Source organism: Spodoptera frugiperda, chromosome 30, assembly GCF_023101765.2.
Source record: "Spodoptera frugiperda isolate SF20-4 chromosome 30, AGI-APGP_CSIRO_Sfru_2.0, whole genome shotgun sequence".
NCBI lineage: Eukaryota > Metazoa > Arthropoda > Insecta > Lepidoptera > Noctuidae > Spodoptera > Spodoptera frugiperda.
Window position 1 is genome coordinate 13,118,890 of NC_064241.1, and position 21,055 is coordinate 13,139,944.

Below are 21,055 nucleotides of genomic sequence, written 5' to 3' on the forward strand. Positions count from 1 at the left end.
TTGAACATGTAAACGGTAGGGTTAGAAAACTTACTTGGATGTTCAAAACACTGAGACATGTAGCCTCAACTAAAATGTTGAGAAGTGATAAGCGGCCTAGGAACCTCCTTAACGAGATTTATATTGCTTTAGCGCAATCCGTTCTTCTGTATTGTATCCCCATTTGGGGAGGGGCAGCAAAGACCAGATTTATGGACGTGGAACGTGCTCAACGAGCACTGATAAAAGTGATGTACTTTAAAAATAAAAGATACTCTACTAAAAACCTATATGAATTCAGTGGTTTACTCTCAGTGAGAAAACTGTATATAACCCAATTGGTCCTAAAAACACATAAAACGCTCCCATATAAGGTGAGCACAACACAGAAAAGGAGAAATGATAAAATAGCAGCAGTTACCCAATGTAAAACCAAATTTGCGAGCAGACAATTTTGTTACCTCTCAGCTAGACTATACAATAGGATTAATAAAAACATAAACGTACACAATAAAAACTACTACAACTGTAAAAAAACTTTAACAAACTACATCAAGTCACTTACTTATGATGATACGGAAGCTCTTCTGGTATATCATGAGTAATAATATAATACACACCACACACCGCACCACCCTACACCACACCACACCACACCACACCACACCACACCACACCACACCACACCACACCACACCACACCTTACCACACCACACACCACACCATACCACACCACACACCGCACCACATTACATCGCAACTACCCACACTATATCTTACACACACGCCACAAAACACAAATCTAACCAAACTAAACACCATGCGTCTCACTACTTGATACTTACCCAAGATGTTAGTATGTAGATAAATTAAATATGTATCTAAATGTCATTTTACATGTTAGTATATTTATATATAAGATGTGGAAGAGCGGAGTCGCCTACTACAGGCATTGTTTGCCTAAAAGGAAGCTCCAAACTCAATCTTTGTATATGTAGCATTTTGTAATAATAAATAAATATTTCATTTCAATATTTCAACTAAGGGCAAAGCAATAGGCGTACAGTGGTTTCAAGTTACGAGTGGTCAACGTCACTCTAAAGTAGACTCTAATAGTTCTCTGTTGAGAACTTAAAATTAACTTTTCTCATGATATCGAGCTCAAACAAAATCAGAAAACTTAACAAGATGGCATTCTCAAAATATACTGTGTGTGATTTGCTACCACTATTCATGTAGGTTTTACACTACATATTATACTGTAGATTATGTAAGGAACACTGTTATCTTTAGTGCTTTAAATAAAATGTACTTATATATTTTCCAGGTTCAACCCAAATTAGCAGACGATCAAATCACAACGCTTCGATTGATGCACGTCTACGGGCCATACATACTGCTAAGTGTCCAGGTAGTCTTGGTACTATCTGGACTCCTCCTTCTAGCACATTCTGCAAGACTTCTCTACGGGAATTGGATATCTTCTAGAAGAAAATGCATGGGATTCACTTGTGAAAAAATTAACGTAAAAGAAACTTTAAGCACTGAGCCGCTTATGAATAGATAACACTTTAGGACAGCGCCATCTGTTAGAAGTTGCTAGAACCAATATGACAAATTATTGTAGAACATTTGTAACGAAATAAATCACGCTCTTGAATATACATTGTAGGTGTATATTGTCAAGTTATGAGCATGGGTTTATTTCGTAAATGGAAATAAATAGACGCTTAGCCAGCCGCCATTATTGTACAACTACATGAGCTAACGTGTAGTAAAATCATGCCTTTAATGTAAGACTGTAAATAGCTATGTATAGGAAAAAAAATAAGTAAAGGTTTTATGGAAAAGTGGCGTCGGTGAGGTTCATTCTCATCTTCCCCTACATGTTTTGTCAAATGGGGAAAAGGGAATTTTCTTTGCATCTTCCTCCGAACAGAATTTGTAATCGGAAATATTTTTAATATTTTTGTATGCCAATGCTTCATCCAAATGTCGTGTTTGTTTCATTTAACCCACATTCTAAGTATTGTGTTTCCCGCTCTCTCGTACCCACGTGCAAGACGGGACACCTGGGTGATTTTTAGTCAGTAAGACTCTGACAGTCCCTTTCGTCCTCCTCCCTAGGCGAGAGGGCTCCATGAGGATATCCCACATAGGGGTCAAAAAAAAATTCTGAGTATTCTCCATATATATATGGGAGAAACATGTGAGGGAAGATGGGAATGAACCATCGGTGATAGGTCATTTTGTAAATATCTTTATTTAAGTGGGTATAAATGGACTGGTTGAATCTTTTAAATTGGGTGTGTGGACAGTGAAAGAGTGTCATAAGAACAGTGATCAATAGTGATAAAATTGCTAACTAATTAATTAATTAACTTAGATCATAAGTTACTACTAGTTATAAGTGTAAATATTAAATTATTGAAATATTTTTACGCATTTGTTTTATTTCAAACACTACATGCTATCATTCAAAACTAAAGCCTCATTCCGCTCGACACCTGCCTAACCCTTCAGAGATAAAATGAGTGAAGATAAAAAAGTAACTAAAATAATATCTGGACTAGACTGCACGGTTGGCGCGGTGGCTGGGCAACTGGCTGCCGTGCAACGGGTAGCGGGTTCGATTCCCGCACGGAACAACTCTTTGTGTGATCCACAAATTGTTGTTTCGGGTCTGGGTGTCATGTGCATGTGAAATTGTATGTTTGTAAACGCACCCACGACACAGGAGAAAATCCTAATGTGGGGCAACGTTTTTTTAAAAAAAAAAAAAAAAAGTAAGTAGTGCAAAGAAAGATTGAAGGTCAGTGCGGTCAAGTTTGATCAGCTAAATCAAAATTGCACTTAATGATCCTCTCCAAGCAAGTTAAATTTATTAAAACTAATTCATCAGTCATCCATCTTCTCATAAAATCTTAAACATTCACGACATACATCCTTCCATCTCGCTGCGAACAAATCACACTCTGGTGCGGACGTCAAGAAATAAAAAAATATAAATAAATCTGCATTTTCAGAAACGTAGATAATTAATGATTTGTAAGTGTATGTACGTACTGTGTAGATGTGAGAAATTACATTATTTCAGGATTAATTATTACTCGGATTTTCGGTTTCAAAAATTCTAAATTAATTATTATGTTACGTACTTACTCGCGTAACTGTTTGACGAGGAACTCTAATAGTTTTAAGCCATGCTAGAGGTTCATATTGACACATGATCCACATGAGTAACGTTAATTTAGTATGTCTCACGAAAGTTAAAATTCTATCAATGCAAGTGTAAAGTGATAGCTTAGCGCACTTATAGCACCAACGCGAACGTCGACTCATCCGCTGGATTCGATGCCTCGATGCCCGTTTGTTTTTTTTTCGTATGGGTACTCAAAACCGCGTAATGTAAGGGCAGGTAAAAAAACATCTTTGCGTTTTGAGTTCGATGACAAGTTAATTAGGAGGTAACTGCGTGACACTGTTTGTCAAAGGATAACGATTTGTATTCAACAATAAACATGAATATAATGATGCAACCATTGACGTACATATAAAACTAATCGTCATTCTTGCGATACCAGGGATGTATTTAGGGCTGTATCTGCCGTATCAATTATATAGGGCCCCCGAGCCACGGGGGCCCTGAACCTGCATACGCAAAAAATTTAACCTTCCCAATATTTAATTTCTTTTCTAAAATTATAATACTCCAAGTTACAATTCCTTCTTTTTCACGTAAAATATTCATTTAAAAGTTGGCAGCAACTTTAGGATATTTTTATATGGGGCCCCCAATTATGGGCTCACTGTTGCCACAGTAAGTTACCATTTTGAGGCTTGAGAGGTAAAGCGGTACAATGAATTGAATGATTTTCCTCCCTCAGAAAAAAACTGGGCCCAAAACACATTTTTATAAATACGGGGCCCCGCCAAGGCACGGTACGCCACTGTAAGATACTAAACATTTTTTAAATTTTGAATTTTGTTTTTTTAATCGTATATTAATTATCAATGGGAATATGCTAATGAGTTCTCTTGTAAAGCACTAGAAACAAAACAAACAATTGAACTGTTCTGCAATGACGTTATACTGATATCTTCAAAACTGACGATTTTGGGATAATTATGTTTTATCACATTATTACAATTTTATGCTAAAATTTTTATTCTTCTAAAAATTTAAATCTAGTTAAATCTAGAATCTAGATGATTCATCAGGTGCTAGCAATCTTAATTATATTCTTGTACCTATTTTTGTCACTAAATTCAAACACAAAAACTACCTATTAAATTAATTTGGAAGTAATTTTGGAAACAGATAAGGATTTATAGTTTTGTCTCATTAGTACTGGATAATCTACGAGGTAATTACTTCGTCTTATACATTACATAATAGGTATATGAATATGCATCGAAATAAAAAAAAAGAAACGTGTAGTTCAACTCTTTATAATAAAAATTAAGTACTCACAATAAAAAAAGGGTTTTTAAATGTTGCCCCACACTAGGATATTCTCCTGTGTCGTGAATGCAAACATACAAGTTCACATGCACATGACAATTAATCCCGGAAAAACAATTTGTGGATCACTCAAAGAGTTGCTTCGTGCGGGAAATGGAACCCGCTACAGGTTGCACGGCAGCCAGTTGTCCAGCCATGGAGTCAAACTTGCAGTTAAAGCTATGCCTGCAGTACAAAAAAAAATACAATAATGCGCATCGACTTGAAAACACTCTCCGTTTTATTTTCATCACTTGAAAAAAAAACAAATCCCTTTTGATTACTGTAACAAAGCAGCATAAAAAGATAAATTAAATATCTTTAAAAATCGGATTGATTAAACACTTATGCCCATTATTAAATTATTATTTAAGGTCTTTGCTTGCATGAGTTTGCAGTAAAATATATCATCAGGTAACCATTTCTTAAGTCATCTACTTTTTTTCCCTTTCATCAAAATCAGTTTCACTGGTTAGTTGTACTTACTTACTTATGTTAAAATGAATCATATTTCTCTTATTGAGTTATGATGAAATTGTGAATGTATTCCAATTACTTGATTTTCACCCTTTTTCCTTCTTGTGGGATTATGAACGCCATTCTTCAGTGTGAATTAGTTTGCTCAACCGTGGTGATATACAAGCCTCAAAGAAAACAAACACAGATGGCGCTTGTCACTAGTCTTACTATCAATAGTCAATTTAGGTTGTTTCTCTATTAAAAAAATAATAACATAAAGCTTTGAGCAAAGTGTGACTAGTGTGAGAGAGCAATGCTTCGGTACGAATGGGCCAGCTCGATCGGAGTGATACCGACGTGAAACAACGCTTGCGTTGTGCGAAGGCGGTTACCGGAAGTCCAATTACCCTCTCCCCAATTTTCCCAATTCCCCAGAGATTTGTAACGCCTCTGGTGTTTCCGATGTCCATAGACGCCGGCAATTGCTTACTATCGGGTGATCCGTCTGGTCGTTTACGGCGTGTTCCACAAAAAAAGCAACAAACGCATTGCAGACTCTATTGAAAGGAGTAGTTCGACAAGTTCTTCGTAAGAGGCTTATGATAGCCAATGCACATGCTACAACTATCGGGATGATCCATAATGGTTTCTACCTGCCTGCCATTTAACAAAGCATTTAATATTTGTGTTAAATAAAAATAAAAACTTAACGCGGACACAATCTAGTTACCGCAATGTGTCGTACCCTTAGTACGAGTTTACTTTACGTTTAAAGTAATCAAAGCGAGAGCACATTCGGCGCTTTTATTGGCCGGCCCGAATAATCAGAGCGCCGAACGCGCTCTCGTTTAAAGCAAACTCATACTAAAGGGTTCAGGACAGGGTCAATGTTACCGTCAAATAATTTTAGTCTTAGCATTATATTGATCTTTATCTGATGAAGCCATTATGATGTTGCTACCTCAGCCTCACACTTTTGTAGATACCAGCTAACCCGGCGAAACGTATTTTTAAAAATTTGGCTATACCAAATTTTTTTCGCAAGAAAATTGAAGCAGGAAGTCCAGGGGAATAAACCTCAAGCAAAGCTGGAACCATTGGCCTGCGGGCTACCTAGTAGGCTTACCGGGCTCCGGCTCGACAAACAGGAGTAGGAACGTGGTGGTTTTTGTCAATAAGAGTCTGACAGACTTGTTTTCCCTCCTCAAAAGCAAAGCTGGGACAGGTCTCTGGTAATTAATATTTTACATTCAACAACAGCAACCAATGTGTCATTAAGTAATTTAATGACTTCTTTACAGTAATGGAGCATACAGAGCTTGTCACAACATATATAAGTCTGTATATAAACGGGGTTGTTGATATATTTCCTTAGTGTACGCTCGAAGTTCAGTCAAACTACCGGCTTTTGTGAAACCTTGTGGCGATATTTAATTATTTTTTTTATTATTTGTTTTCCTAAAGTGTTGTCAGCCAGTGTGCTTTTGTTTGTTGCTTGAGACTGTGAAAGACGTTCTCTAAAAAAATAGTTCTTGTTAATAGTATCGACTGGATTTTTTAATGGATTGTTAATCAGGAGTTAACTGAGGTAGGTATTTATTATAACCGTTTATTAAATTAACAAATAGTTACTAGAGATTTTTTATGAAAAATAGTTAAACTAATTTCTTTTTTGACTTGATAGATTTGCTATTTTGTATGAATTAGTTTTTTGAAAATGCAACAAAACCAGTTTACAGTAATGTGGTAATTAGCTAGTCAGCAATTTTTTTCTATTTTGCGTGAGGCAATACGCATTGAGCAAGCAATTAATGATCAATACTTCTCCAGAGATAGTGAAAAGGCTTTGCTCAACAGTAGCCACTTACAAACTGTTATTTTATACCTACTCATCATCATCACCAGCGAGTAGTAATGCCACTACTGAAATGAGATTTCCTCTGAAGAAAATCTTAGAACAAACTTTGATAGGTATATAGATATAGGTAAGTGCGGGTCTGCGGACGACGAGCAACCCTTGCTCGACCAGAACCAGACCCGCGCCTCCACCTTAAAGAACCATCAGACCATCACAGATGATGGTCTGATGGTTCTTTAAGGCCTGATCCGGAGCTGCGAAATAACCTACTTGCATGAGTTATAAGAAGTTAACTTTTCTTTACAGAAAAATGGGTCAGCAGTGAGATAATTTATATTTCCTCTACATTCCTTAATACATAAACCATGGTGCTGAAAAGAACAGACGCCCTCAACAAGAGGATCGCTAGTACAAGTAGGTATACTAATAATATAAGTATGATACATAGAATTTGTGAAAGCTTGTAATTGGCCACCATCAAGTAATTTTTTTAATTATCTTAAGTTGTTAGCTGCAAGCATTCCAAAAGTGTAAAATAAACGAATAAAATAAATAAGGTGTTCTAAATATATGTGCCACGGCTTTTCACAAATGCGTCGCTTCTTCAATGAAAACGCTTGATAACAATTGCTTTTATTCAGGAAGCGACAGAGACAGAGAATAAGATAGCTCTTTCATAACAAACGCATACGTAGATTTTTTCTATGAAAAGAATTTGCTCATAATCAATCAGTTATATTTACTATTGTAATCTTTAAACACAACATTATCTCCCTTTAAAGCTGTAGCAGATATATTTAGAACACCTTATATGTCTTTAATCTTTGAGTAAATATAAAAATATCTCTGAACTGAGGTAAAATAAAGTATGTATTGTATTGTATACCTATGTATTATACAATGTGATAGGCGTGGGACTTCTAACCCGTTAAGGCTGAGTACTACATCTAATTTTATCGACAAAAAAATAATGTGGGTGGTTGAACCCCTAATTCAAAATAGTGATTTTTTGGTAAAAATAATTTACAAATGATTTTTTTTTCTCACCAAAACATTATCAAACATATGAAAAAAGTAATGAATTAGTTAGCCAAGGTTATTAGTTACCGTTTGTCGATTTTTATTTGTTTCTACGACGCATACAACCTTTGATATCAAAAAAAAGTAAAAGAAAATATTAAAATAGCCATAACTTTTAGGGGGAGGGGATTCGACCCCTTCGACCCCCGACTTTTGTCGATAAAATTAGATGTAGTACTCAGCCTTAACGGGTTAGAAGTCTCACCCCTATCACATTGTATAATTATCACGAAAAATAAAACAAATAGGTAGATCTTAGGTAGTTAGATCCAGTTACTCAAAATTCAACATCATTATATTTATCTATTTTTTGATCTCAACATTTAATTCAAGCACCTATGTATTCTATTAAAAGACTCAACATTTTTAAATTTAAATTGTTGTTTTAAGTAATTAACATTCATCATATTATATAACATCTTAATGCGTGCATTTTATTTTGTTGTTTATACAAAAAAGAAATATAATCACATCCAAGAACGCGGAACAAAAAATTATAATTACTAATTAGTTGTCTAATAAAATACATACCATTTTGTTTCAGATCGGATCCTCGTTACAATAACCACTGGCGTCATATTCCTGTTGTTCCCTATAGTTCTAACAATAGAAGACCCCATACCTTCAGTAGTTAATTATGTGAGTATTGCCCATATTTCAAAGTTATTTGTGTTGGTAAAATTAGGACCTTCCATTCCAGAAACGTTCCCATATTATCAGGTACAGTATCATCATGCCATAACAAACTCTTTTTTCTGTCATATCATTTCCTCCCGCAAAAGTGACACGCATTAAGGGACGTCATGAATTTTACATCCCAAAGTCAAACTTATCGTGATATATTATCCTAAAATGTTGATATCTCTCCGTTCTCCGTAAATCCTAAAACGAATTCCAATAGGTATAATATTCCATTCCATTTCAGTTACTTCGAGTAGCCAACGGCAGCATAGTATACGATCTGGTGCAGCATGAGATGCCAGCAGCACGGCTCTCCCTGTACCTGTTCAACTTCACCAACGCCGACAGGTTCCTCGCAGGAGAAGACGATAAACTGAAGGTCGAAGAGGTTGGACCTTTCGTGTATCAGTAAGTCATATTTTAGTTAAGGTGAAATTGTCTCTGAAGTTCTGACAAAGTATCTAGTGTCTGTAATGACGTTGGAATTGACTGCAATATCAGAAGCTCTAAAATACGTGAAAGATAAAAGGTACAATAAAGTAGTGATTCTCACCGACAGCAAAAGTGCCTTACAACACATAGCTCGATGCGCCTCTGGCTTCAGAGGTGTACCGAAAGCTTTTACTATTTTAACTCAAATCGATGAGTTTCGTCACGATAGTATAGATCTGATATTGCAGTGGATTCCATCACACATCGGCATACTAGGAAATGAGAAAGTAGACTTATTCGCAAAACAAGCAGCTTTAACAGGAACGACATATAGTATTAAAAGTCATTATTCGGAATTATTAAGTAAATATAAACCTATTTGTAATATTATGTGGAAAGAATATTTTGATCGAAAATCGCAGGAAAAAGGTATTTGGTACAGGACTATACAGTGTGAACCTCCTCATATTCCCTGGTTTGCTGATGTTAAAATAAACCGTAAAAATATTGTATTAGCTCATAGGTTAAGGACAGGGCACATGCCACTCAATAAGTTTGGCTTTTTAATGAAAAAAGTGAGCAGTCCAAACTGTGAACACTGTGGGACTATAGAAGATGTGCATCACTTGTTGATGGAATGTGCCCGCTATCGAAGAGAAAGAAACATCTTGTTGACTGAACTGAAAATCAATAGGTCAGATTTGGGATCATTACTTTGCATATTATCCAATCCACATAGTGAAGGTGCTCGTAAGATTTATAAGTTTATAAGCCGTTGTCTCAGTCAATAAGGTGTCTGCTACTCGGAAGGTTTCTGTAGACTGTAAGCATACTAGAATGTAAAGTGTAAAGTAGTTTAGGTTAAATAATTGGTATACTGTAGTTTAATTTGTTTTTCATGTTCATAACATTATGTACGAGCTACAATGGGACTGACATGGTTACTGTAATAACCAAAAGTCCCTAAATAAATAAAGATAAAAAAAAAAAAAGTTTCTAGTGTCAAAGCTTGTATTGGTCATAGAAAATGTACAATATAAAAATAAGTCGGGTTTTCCTTCCTAACGCTATAACTCCAGAACGCACGAACGGATTTCCACGGTTTTGCATTCGTTGAAAAAATCGGCTCCGTGAGGTTTACCTATAGCATCATCAATAATTGGTAGCGAAACAGAGTTCGCCGGGTTTGTTAGTTATAGTGTAGTAAGTTCCATCGACTCGTTCCTTGGTTCACCGCGGAGGATTAGGTTCAACAGTGGCTGATGATAATGATGATGATGAAGTTCCTTAGAAGGTAAAGAAGAGGACTTTCGCAGTTCATAGTGGAATAGTGAAATAATGGAAAATCTACCGTAAAACTTACCGTAAAAAATATTCCAATACTAATTTTATTAATGATGCTGTTTCAAAAAATCGCATAACTATGGAATAAACTGATTTATCGTCCTTTAAGTAGTGTTTAAAATAATGACTCTGAATACGGCAGTTAGTTCAATTTCTTTATATATTTGTAGGGAATATCGTTGGTACGTGGATGTGGTGCTGAGTGAGGATGGCAAGGAGTTGGGGATGACTCCGAGAGTGAGGACGGAGTTTGTACCCGAGGCTTCCGTAGCCAACCCCAAGGATATCATGCTCACGGTGCCTAATCTACCATTTCTTGTAAGTTTATTTTAAACAAAGCCGTGATTTTGTTCTAAACATTATCCCATTTTACTAGATACATAGACTCTAGAATGCAGTGCAGTAGTATAAATCATCTTCAATGGTCTTTATACGCAATCTACCTAACATCCATCTTTCCAATTAATTTTAGTCATCAAAATCTAGAGAGAACAACGTCATACCTTTTATCCCCGAAGGGGTAGGCAGAAGTGCATATTACATTACATTTGTGTTATAAGTCCCCAGTCCCCATTGATTACAATTCCAGACTGCGTGCTACTACTGAGGAATTTTCGAAAAACCGAAAAAAGCCCAGTAATACTTTGCCCGAGACCGTTTGTCCGGCAGTCGCACTTGCGACCATTCGACCAACAAGGCAGTCAAAATCTAGATTGTTTAAATCTTCCAGAGTGGAGCATCAATTCTGTCCAACTATCCGAGTTTGATCCGCACCGCCTTCAACATGGTGGTGGGGCAGTTGGGAGAGAAAGCCTTCATGCAGCTGGATGGTGAGAAGTACCTGCACGGCTTCGAAAGTCGGGTGATGCAGATTTGCAATAGTTTCGCACCTGGAATCGTGTATTTTGATGATTTTGGACTGATGAAAAGGGTAAGGAATTTTATACTTAGTATTGAAAGAAAAGCGAGTAAGAGTAATAGGACTGTGAAACATTTTAGAATGAATAAAAATTTCTAAGTTTTGATTATCCTAATCTACCAAAAAATTACTGGTAAAAGAAAAATAGAAAACTCGTCGAAAAAAATCTAGTTACTCTGTACTTCACTACTTAAAACATGTACAAATTAATAATAAAAAAAATGCTTTCAGCTGTACGACAATGAGTCAGATTACAGAATAGTAGTGGGAGCCACCAATGAGGATAGATTCAAGATCAAATCTGTCAAGAAGTTCCGAAACATTGAGATGGGGACCATCAAAGATGTTGAAGTAAGGTATATAACAGAACAGTTTCATTAAAATTCCAATCTTATTCCGGTGAGGTAATGTTTCTTATTTCGATTCACATCAACAGCCTATAAGTGGCCACTGCTGACCAAACTACTTCTTGAGAAGGTTTGAGCATTAATCACCACACTTGCTCAATGCGGGTTGGCGATTTCAAACTTTTAAATAAAAAAATATAAGCCCAGGTTTCCTCATGATGTTTTCTTTCGCTGTTAGTCAGTGGTGTCTAAAGATGCTTAGATTGTTTGATATATATGTAGAATTCATTAAAATCCAATTTCACCGGTTATTGCAAAAGTCTAAAGCACAATATTATATACTAAATAAATATGGTAAATATCCCATCTCAAGTTCTAATGATAATAATATTATACACTGTCTCTATGCTAGAATTTTTGTCTCCTGCTAAGAAGACTGTTCCACAAACCATTTTCCACCACCACACTCTTAATCAACATCTAACACACCATCCATTCTTGCAGTGAGCAAATATTTGAAAAGGACACATACGAGGGTGCGATATACCCACCCTTCCTAACCCCAGACGTGCCCATCAACTGGTACCGGCTGGGCATCTGCAAGACCTTCAACCTTCGATACTTGGGGACCAGGGACATGCATTATGGGGGCGAGGCCTCTGTGTATACCATCAGCAATGAAACGTTCAGCGCCAGCGTCAACCCCATCAGCAAGAAACCTTATCCTCCAGGAGTTTTGGATATTTCTGATTGTTATTTTGGTATGTTATGTGTTTATTATATTTCTTTTTGTTATAACCTGAAGTATGGAGAGTCATAGATAGCAGATAGGTATTCTGAGTGCCAGAAATTTACGGTGATAAGGTGATATCCCATTGTGCTGTACATAGTTTTAAAATCCCTGCTACATACACTAATAATTAGATCTGGGGGCAAGGGAGTGCCCCCGCCAAGTCGAGCAAAAAAAGCGGCAAGGCCGTACCAACCTTTTCTCGAAGCCATTCAGGCCAATAAGATTACTTATTCTAAAGCAGCAAGCTAGCAAATAGTGTTGTCTTTTTCCGCCACCCTTAGTTAGAAAAAGACAATCCCCAAGATTACTATTGTGATAATCATCAATGTAATTAGTGACAATTTCAATGAAGTGTTAGGTTTAAGATGAAAAACTGAATATAATCAAGAGTGCATCTAGAATAGTAACAATTCCTTTGATACAATCTTTTATTTTGTTTACAAAATCGATCTGATTTCTTGATTGACATTATAAACATTTCGAAAAACTGGTATAGACCGGTTATACATTCATGTTCGATAGTACTCGTATACACCAACTTACGATATTGTTACTGGTGATTCTACTCAGAATAATATGAATGCAGGTTTGTACCACAATTTTAATGTACAGTAACAATATACAAGTAAACCCGGGCGACCTTGTCTTGTGGTATTGACATTGAAATCGGAATTTAATTCTTAAAGAATTTAAAACCGGAGCTGCGGACTACTTAGCAGGTTTACCGGGGCTCCGGCTCGAAAAGTAGGAGTAGGAACGGGCTTCTCCCGCCTTGGGCAAAGCGATAGTGTCAGACTCTTACTGACTAAAAACTACCTCGTTCCTACTTGATCTTAGAACCGAAGCCCCGGTAATCCCTAGGTAGACCGCTCCAGTTTCAAACGACCTATCTGGGAGGCCTATGTTTAGCAGTAAACTTCTTGTGATTGACATGATGATGATAAAATTATATACTAAAACTCTTTCCTCTTTCCACAGGTCTACCATTCGTGATATCAAAATCCCATTTCTTGGACAGTGATCCCAAGCTGTACGAGCGGATCGAGGGGATCCGACCAAGCAGGGATCTAGATGACACTCAGATTATCATCGATAGAGTGAGTTACAGCTTCATATCTTTAATAGAAGTTGTTTTGTTATGATATAAACCGGTAAACGAGCAGAAACCCGAAACACCAGAGACGTTACAAGTGCGTTGCCGGCCTTTTGGGGGTTAGGAATTTAAGGATTGTTGGGGAATCTGATATTGGGAAGATTGGGAAAGGGAGTAATTGGGCCTCCGGTTACTTCACTCACACGACTAAATATAACGCATGCATTGTTTCACGTTGGTTTTCTGTGCGGCCCTGGTATCACACCGGTCGAGCCGGTATGTCTCTCCCACACTTAGCATAGTAGTAAGCCAGCCGTTTAATTTACAAAAAGTAGCTAAGATTTACCTTTGTGAGATATATATCTTGTGTATAAGCTAGAAATTTACATTATTATAGTAAAATCTCATGAACTCAAGAGTCAAGAGCAAAGGCTAGTACAGCTAGTTAACAGCTTAATAGGTACCTTGAGTGAACAAACTTAAAATAGAGAGGCAAGGACCCTGAGCCTTTGCGAAAAACAAACAAAAATCAAGATATTAATTATATTGTTATGAATAGGCCCTGAGAAACACCAGCAGGCACAAGATAAAACAACAATAAGCTATGAGGAATACATTTCAAGAATATAAATACTTTTATAGTACCAGTACTATCAATACCTATACCAATAGCAGGTTTATCTATACCCCGTACCTATACTTAAAAGATTTACAAGCTCCGATTTTTATTGAGGAAGTTTATTGTACCACCTTCTCTTATACAAACTAACTTGATTGACTGCACTGTACGATTGGTGCGGTGGATAGGTAACCAGCTTCTGCGCAACGTGTAGCAGGTGCGATATCCGCACAGAACAATTCTATATGTGATCCACTATTGTTGTTTCGGGTCTGGGTGTCATGGGCATGTGAACTTGTATGTTCGTAACCCACGAGACAGGCGAAAACCCTAGTGTGGGGCAATGCTTTTTTTAAAATGAAACCTTGGCATGTCAATAATAAAGAATACAATAAAACCAATCCAAAATTAAATCTAAAATCTTAACCATATTAATCCATATACCAACTTATTTTAAATCTGATCTGGTCTCCAGAAAGTGGGCGTAATGTACAACACGAAGATGTCCATCCAGCTGACGATGATGCTGGATGACCTCAGCTTCAACTGGCAGACCAAGATGCTGTCCAACGCTGTGGTGCCTGTCGTCTCTGTCATAGTGGTAAGTCACCAGACAACCTCAACCTAGCGGGTTTACCGGGGCTCCGGCTCGCGTGCGTATGGCGCGTCGCAATGAGATTTCCTCTAAAGAAAACCTTTGTACAAACTTAAATAGTATCGTAGGTAAGTGCGGGTCTGTGGTTGACGAGCAACCCTTGCTCGACCAGGGCCAGACCCGAGCATGCGAGATTCGCGTTCCGCGCGCGCCTCATAGCCCAGTAGGGCTGACGCCTAATCCGGAGCTGCGGACTAAGTAGCGGGTTTATCGGGGCTCCGGCTCGAAAAGCAGGAGTAGGAGCGGGGTGGTTTTTAGTCAGTAAGAGTCTAACACTCCCTTGCTCAGGCGAGAGAAGTCATTGGATGATTTTACCGTTTTAAAAAAAAGTCACCAGACACGACTACTATCTAAACATTACAAAGACAGACATTGTGTCTGTTAATAGCCATAAAACATGATTTTATAATCCTTTCAATGCTAAAACCTCAACCTATAACACTCACGTATAAGTGAAAGAACTGAACAAGTTTCAAAAAAATAAAGCATGCCTACATGCTCTTAATATGACAGGGAAAAACCACAATAAAATGGACATTCACTGATATTAAACGATTATGATTAAAAATAAAAGTTTTATATAGAGACAAGTTTCAGTTTTTTATTTATTTGCTCGAAAACTGGTAAGTGAGCTTATGACAGAAGTATAGACAGATTCAAGATTTGGTCAGGTTAACGGTACTGAATCCTGAATCAGTTTAAATCTCGGGGATTTTTGAGTTGACAAAATGTCTTTCCGTCTAACAATTCCATTGCATCATCATCGTCATCAGCCGAGAGACGCCCTCTGCTGAACAAAGGCCTTCTAATGTCAAAGTCAAATTTAAAATTATTTATTTCAAATATACCATGTAAGCACTTTTGAAAAACATGGTCAGTCCTCTAGTAAAGCTATTTGCTCGTTCTATGTTATGGCTCATAATTATTGTTATGGTTCCAAAATAACCCGGAAATTGATCCCAGAACCTTGCACTCTTTATTGCATGAACTGCATACGGTAGTGCATTGACTGCAACTGTTGCCTTGGAAAATGTATTGCTCATTAAGCCTTACGCGGCTTAATTAATTACCTACAAGTATTCATCTCAATCCCCACTAATTAGGCATACTAGGCTACTGCCTACTTCAAAAGGAATGAAGTTTACGACCCGCCTGATAGTACGCGGACGCTACAGCGTAAGTGCACTTGCAAGACCAGAAATATTACGAGTGAACTGTCTCATTGTGTTGTCGCTTCTAAGAAAAGAGTTTCCCAAAAAATTGACAATCAAGCGTTGGGTTGGGAACATAAATTATACATAATTATAATAAAACTGTAGAAATGGTAATTATAAATTAACAAAAAAATACGGTTTCGAGTCACAGAGGGACTTCATCATGAGCAGCGCGCACAGACGCGGCAATATGGTCGCTGTTAATATGTCTCATTATAGTATACAAAAAAAATTAAAAAAATTTATCAAAAACTAATTTTTTGTCCGTCTGAAATTTGTGTGTATGTAACTCAATCACGTCCAAACAGTTAAAAGGGCTGACATGAAGGGAATACAGGTGAAGCCGCTGGTAGAAGCTAGTAATTTAATAAATCAGTTTAAACTTGTTGGTTAAAATTCTCATGAGATGTTACAGATATAATAACATAATTAACAGTGAACCACGTCACTAGTCACTAGTACGGTTGACGTCTAACGAGGTCGTTACAAGTCATGGGATTAAAGAATTACTTTAATTGTTTAGATTTATATCATAAATCTCTAGGTAGCTACCAATTACATGCTTATATATCAGTTATGTAAACAATACAATGCTATACTGTGCCTTAAGGCTACAGTCATTCTGTCTCCTGCATTAATTCACCGAGGGAAGTAGAAACTATCGTTTTATTTTTCTTCTCCTTTAACAATATCTTCTGATTTATTTCGTTGCGGGATCCAGGACAGTTATTCATGTCCCTGAGACGCGCCCGACTTTAGTGTTTTCATGGTTGTATCTACTGTGGATCCTGGTTACAGGAATTGCAGCGGTTTAGGAGGTTGTGGCGGGTTTATCCCAAAAAAAAAATACAATTGTATATACGAGTAACACCTGCACATACAGAGCATTTTATTTTAACAACTAATAGCTTTCGCGCGATTTCGCCCGTTGTGCTCGCTGCCTATTGATCGCAGCATGATGTTTTATAGTCTATTACGTTCCCCGATAAATTGACTATCCAACACAACATATTTTTTTCAAAATGTAGCAACTAGTTCCTCAGATTAGCACATTCAATTAAACAAACTCTTCATCTTTATACGTATAATAGTATAACTTATTGCAGTTTTTAATAATTAAAATAACTTAAGTAGGTATATAACTTAGCTATTTAAAAAGAATATTTTCAGTAATTGGACACTTAAGCTTTTGATTACATAATATGAATTATCGTTGTCTAAGTTATAATTTAACGAGTTTTTTTTTTATGTAACTTTGTTACATGTGGTATCGTCTTTGTTTAACTACTTTTTTGTGTTTTTTTTTTTACTAGAGAGCGGAGAATTTTTACGTTATTATAATGATTTTATTATTATTATTCATATACTTACTTCTTTGTATCTCCGTCAAGCCGAGAATCTGTAAATAGCATTTAGGAACTACTCTGTAAGTTCAAAATATTCAGTTAAAGTATTGAGTCTGAAATTGTACCTGCTGTCCACTATCGGCTTTTCACCAAATATGTCACGAATCGAATTCAATGTTAAAGAGGTTAAGGCTATTGTCATACATCCAGCGAACTTATGGAAGTTCGCTGGGTCTTCAAGAAGGTCTGTTCGAAGACACACAATATGGATTGTGTGTCTTCGAAAAATCTAGTAACTACATAATTCGACTTCGTTGAGTCAGAATTTCGTACTGAAACTCGATTTGGCATTGAATCTCACAGTCTCACTTAAAAATAAGTTTTTTATTTGTCTTGTTCACAGGACCAGCCTAAACTAACAGAATGGACGCTAAGCAAGTTGGTGATGATCTACCAGCTGGCTCCTTACATCGTGATGACCCTCCAAGCAGTATCAGCCTTGCTAGGCTTACTCCTGGTCGCCTACGCAGCACGCCTGCAATACCTGAACTGGATGTCTAAAACTAGGACTATAGTATTCGAAACAGTTGACAAAAATGTACTAAAAGCTGAACTTCCACTTATACCAAAATAAACAACATGTTTGAAAGGTTTTTACCCGACTGCGCCAGAAGGAGGGTTATGTTTTTCGAGAGTATGTATGTATGTATGTATGTATGTATGTATGTATGTATGTATGTATAATTGTTTGGCACGCTCTACAGCCTAAACGGCTTGATGGATTTTGCGTTGAGAGGTGTCGTTAGATTCGTATTTACTGTGAGAGTGACATTGGATATATCAAAATGTTTAAAAAACAAAATGGCGGTTTTTTGGCGCCAAATTCGAATATTGCTCACTCTCTAGCCTACACGACTCGATGGATTTTGGCTTGAGAGGTGTCGTTAAATTCGTATTCACTGTGAGAATGACACTGGATATATCAAGATAGTAAAAAAATCAAAATGGCGGATTTTTGGCGCCAAATTCGAATATTGCGCATTCTCTAGACTGAACCACTCGATGGATTTCAGCTTGATAGGGGTCGTTTGATTCGTATTTACTGTGAGAGTGACACTAGATATATCAAAATATAATAAATAATAAAACTAAAAGAAAATAAAATAAAAAAAGTAATTTAAAAAACTAAAAAACCCGACTGCGTTTCTTTATAACAAGAAAATGAAAAAGCCTAAAACAAGAATACAAGAAAAATTTAAGCAGTCGGGACCCATTCTAAATATTATGAATTATGGTTTTCTAGAATGGGTCCCGACTGCTTAAATTTTTCTTGTATTCTTGTTTTAGGCTTTTTCATTTTCTTGTTATAAAGAAACGCAGTCGGGTTTTTTAGTTTTTTAAATTACTTTTTTTCTTATTTAATGTTAAGGAACATTGCACACATAAACGGCATGGACACGACACGACGTTATATGCTTTGGAAATAGTCCCAAAATGCTGTAAGCGCGTTGCCAGCAAGCGGACCGCGAGCTTACACCTTTTTTGAATTGACTTTATGAAATAGATCATACGACATAAGATTTAAGGTTCAAATTTAAAGGACAGGTTTATTGCTGGGATGCAGTGCCGTTATAGTGTGTGTGTGATATGTCCTTAAGAATGCTACAAAAAATTGAAGTGACTGACCTGTGTAAGGTAAATGACATTAATTGTAGGTTCTTGATTGAAATGTTTTCGAAAAACGAACACAAATGACGTCATACTTTTTTCGGTTTCTTTCATTCAATATTAAATTTGTGTTTATATGTAGTAAAGATTTTTTTTGGTACAAATTCCGTAGTTATCTTAGAATTGGTTATTACTATTTTAGACTGAATTTGACTATTGGAATGTATAAAAAAATACAATTCTCAAGTACATACAAATATTGTTCATCATACATATAATTATTATAATTTATAATTCTGTGATAATAATTCAATTACTTAAAACATTATTTCATGGAGTACAGAGATAATATTCTTCAGTCTTCTCATATGAAAATAAAACTTATTAAGGCATTTTCATTGAATACATCAAATAAAATTAATCGAATTTGGTGCAGTCGTTCAGAAGTTATGCGCGTACATATATTTTGGCGATTCATTTTTATTTATTTAGATTATTTATGTTGTAACTTACATTAAGTTTGTATTGCTTAAGTATATTTTTATAACTTACAAGTAAGGTGTGGTATTTATGATGTAAATACTAGATTTAAGAATATAAACCACTTGAAAATCCTTGCATCTTTTATTTATGGTCCTTTTTTAATTAGAAAATTAATTTACATGTGTGCCGGCAACGCACTTGTAACGCCTTTGGTGTCCATGAGCAGCGGCGATAGCTTAACATCAGGTGATCCGTCTGCTCGTTTACCGGTTAATATTTATTTATTTAACTCTTTATGCACAAGAATATGTATAGGTGGGCTTAATGCCGTATAGGCATTTTCTACAAACCTTATTCCATAAAAAATAATAAAAAAAGCGTAATACCTACTTTTGCCCTTCATTTTATTAGTGGTATGTGTAGTAACATGCCTGGCTGCAACTTTAGGACTTAGGTAACACATGCAGCATGATCTGTTTTCAATTTAATTAATCATAGGTATTTACAATCAATCGTTAATTTGTACGATTTATTGCCGTCCTCCGTGAAAACAATAGCGCAAATTGAATAATGAATCGAACAAATCAAGTTTTTCAAAGACTTATTAAAAAAATGGCGAGCATATCTTCTATCTATACTTATAATAAATCTGTAGAGAGGTCAATTCTGTACATGAAATATATTTCCAAAATAACTATCAGCGGGTGATTAGTGATCGATACTGACGCCAAAAATGCAATCAGAAAAATTTTTGTCTGTCTGTCTGTCTGTCTGTCTGTCTGTCTGTCTGTCTGTCTGTATGTTCTTTATAGAAATAAAAACCACTCGACAGATTTCAATGAAACTTGGTACAATTGTTCTTCATACTCCTGGGCAGGTTATAGTATACTTTTCATCACGCTACAATCAATAGGAGCAGAGCAGTGAAAGGAAATGTTGGGAAAACAGGAGAACTTACTCCATTTTTTAAGCTTCCGTCGCGTGTGCAGCCTTAATGGTTAAAGCTACACAGAAATAATGTATGACGGAAATGTTCTCCTTAAAATTGTTTAAAAAATATTCCACTACAGCAAATGTGTATCTCTTATGGTTAACTCACAATAACACGTATAACTCCCGATAGCTTAGCAGTTCGGAGCTTTCTGATTATATTTGTCTACTCTTACGTTTATAACACTCTCATTCATTCATTCATTCATTCATTCATATTATAATAAATCTGTAGAAGGGTCAATTCTGTACATTGAAAATATAGAAAAAATAAATAGTAGGGGGTGTTACTGGATCGATACCAAACCCAAATATGTGATTTTTTTTGTCTGTCTGTCTATATGTTCAGGCATCACGCATTTATTTTTCAGTTTTATTCTACAGAACGCGAGCTCAACAGCAGTAGCTCAAAAGAGGGATCTCCTTAATTATTATGGGCCTCGCCGTATTTGGGTCCAATAGATATTTATAAGATGTCATTGTCAGAGTTACTCAAAATGGAGAAATAAAACTTTCACGCGAAGACCGACATCCGCGCGGACGGAGTCGCGGGCGGAAGCTAGTTTTAAAATAATGTTTATTACCTTACT

At 36.3% G+C, this 21,055-nt stretch overlaps 2 protein-coding genes across 3 annotated transcripts in view; both read left to right on the top strand.

Annotated features, from left to right (window-relative positions):
• Nucleotides 1–2,004, top strand: part of LOC118270036 (scavenger receptor class B member 1) — a 32,226-nt gene extending 30,222 nt beyond the window's left edge. Inside the window, exon 11 of the mRNA XM_035585475.2 lies at nucleotides 1,308–2,004. Within this exon, the coding sequence (XP_035441368.1) occupies nucleotides 1,308–1,547 (240 nt within the window). The 3' untranslated portion in view covers nucleotides 1,548–2,004. The remainder of the gene's footprint in view (nucleotides 1–1,307) is intronic.
• A 4,294-nt stretch (nucleotides 2,005–6,298) lies between these two features.
• Nucleotides 6,299–18,108, top strand: LOC118269815 (scavenger receptor class B member 1-like). Of its 2 annotated transcripts, XM_050706738.1 has the most exons (11): nucleotides 6,299–6,531; nucleotides 7,108–7,215; nucleotides 8,426–8,520; nucleotides 8,807–8,970; nucleotides 10,509–10,656; nucleotides 11,069–11,269; nucleotides 11,489–11,613; nucleotides 12,109–12,365; nucleotides 13,376–13,494; nucleotides 14,585–14,710; nucleotides 17,728–18,108. In XM_050706738.1, exons 2-11 carry the CDS (start codon nucleotides 7,167–7,169, stop codon nucleotides 17,956–17,958), a joined length of 1,515 nt encoding a protein of 504 aa, XP_050562695.1. In that variant the 5' UTR covers nucleotides 6,299–6,531; nucleotides 7,108–7,166; the 3' UTR covers nucleotides 17,959–18,108. The 2 variants fall into 2 exon arrangements, with proteins under 2 accessions (XP_050562695.1, XP_050562696.1); XM_050706739.1 differs by lacking the exon at nucleotides 7,108–7,215 and having other exon boundaries at nucleotides 17,728–18,107.
• Nucleotides 18,109–21,055: the final 2,947 nt, after the last annotated feature.

Excerpts from the sequence above, each read along its gene's own strand:
- LOC118269815 (XM_050706738.1), top strand. The coding sequence starts at position 7,167 with ATGGTGCTGAAAAGAACAGACGCCCTCAACAAGAGGATCGCTAGTACA. Across the intron at positions 8,521-8,806 it reads TACCTTCAGTAGTTAATTAT|TTACTTCGAGTAGCCAACGG; the intron begins GTGAGTATTGCC and ends ATTCCATTTCAG. Across the intron at positions 8,971-10,508 it reads GTTGGACCTTTCGTGTATCA|GGAATATCGTTGGTACGTGG; the intron begins GTAAGTCATATT and ends ATATATTTGTAG.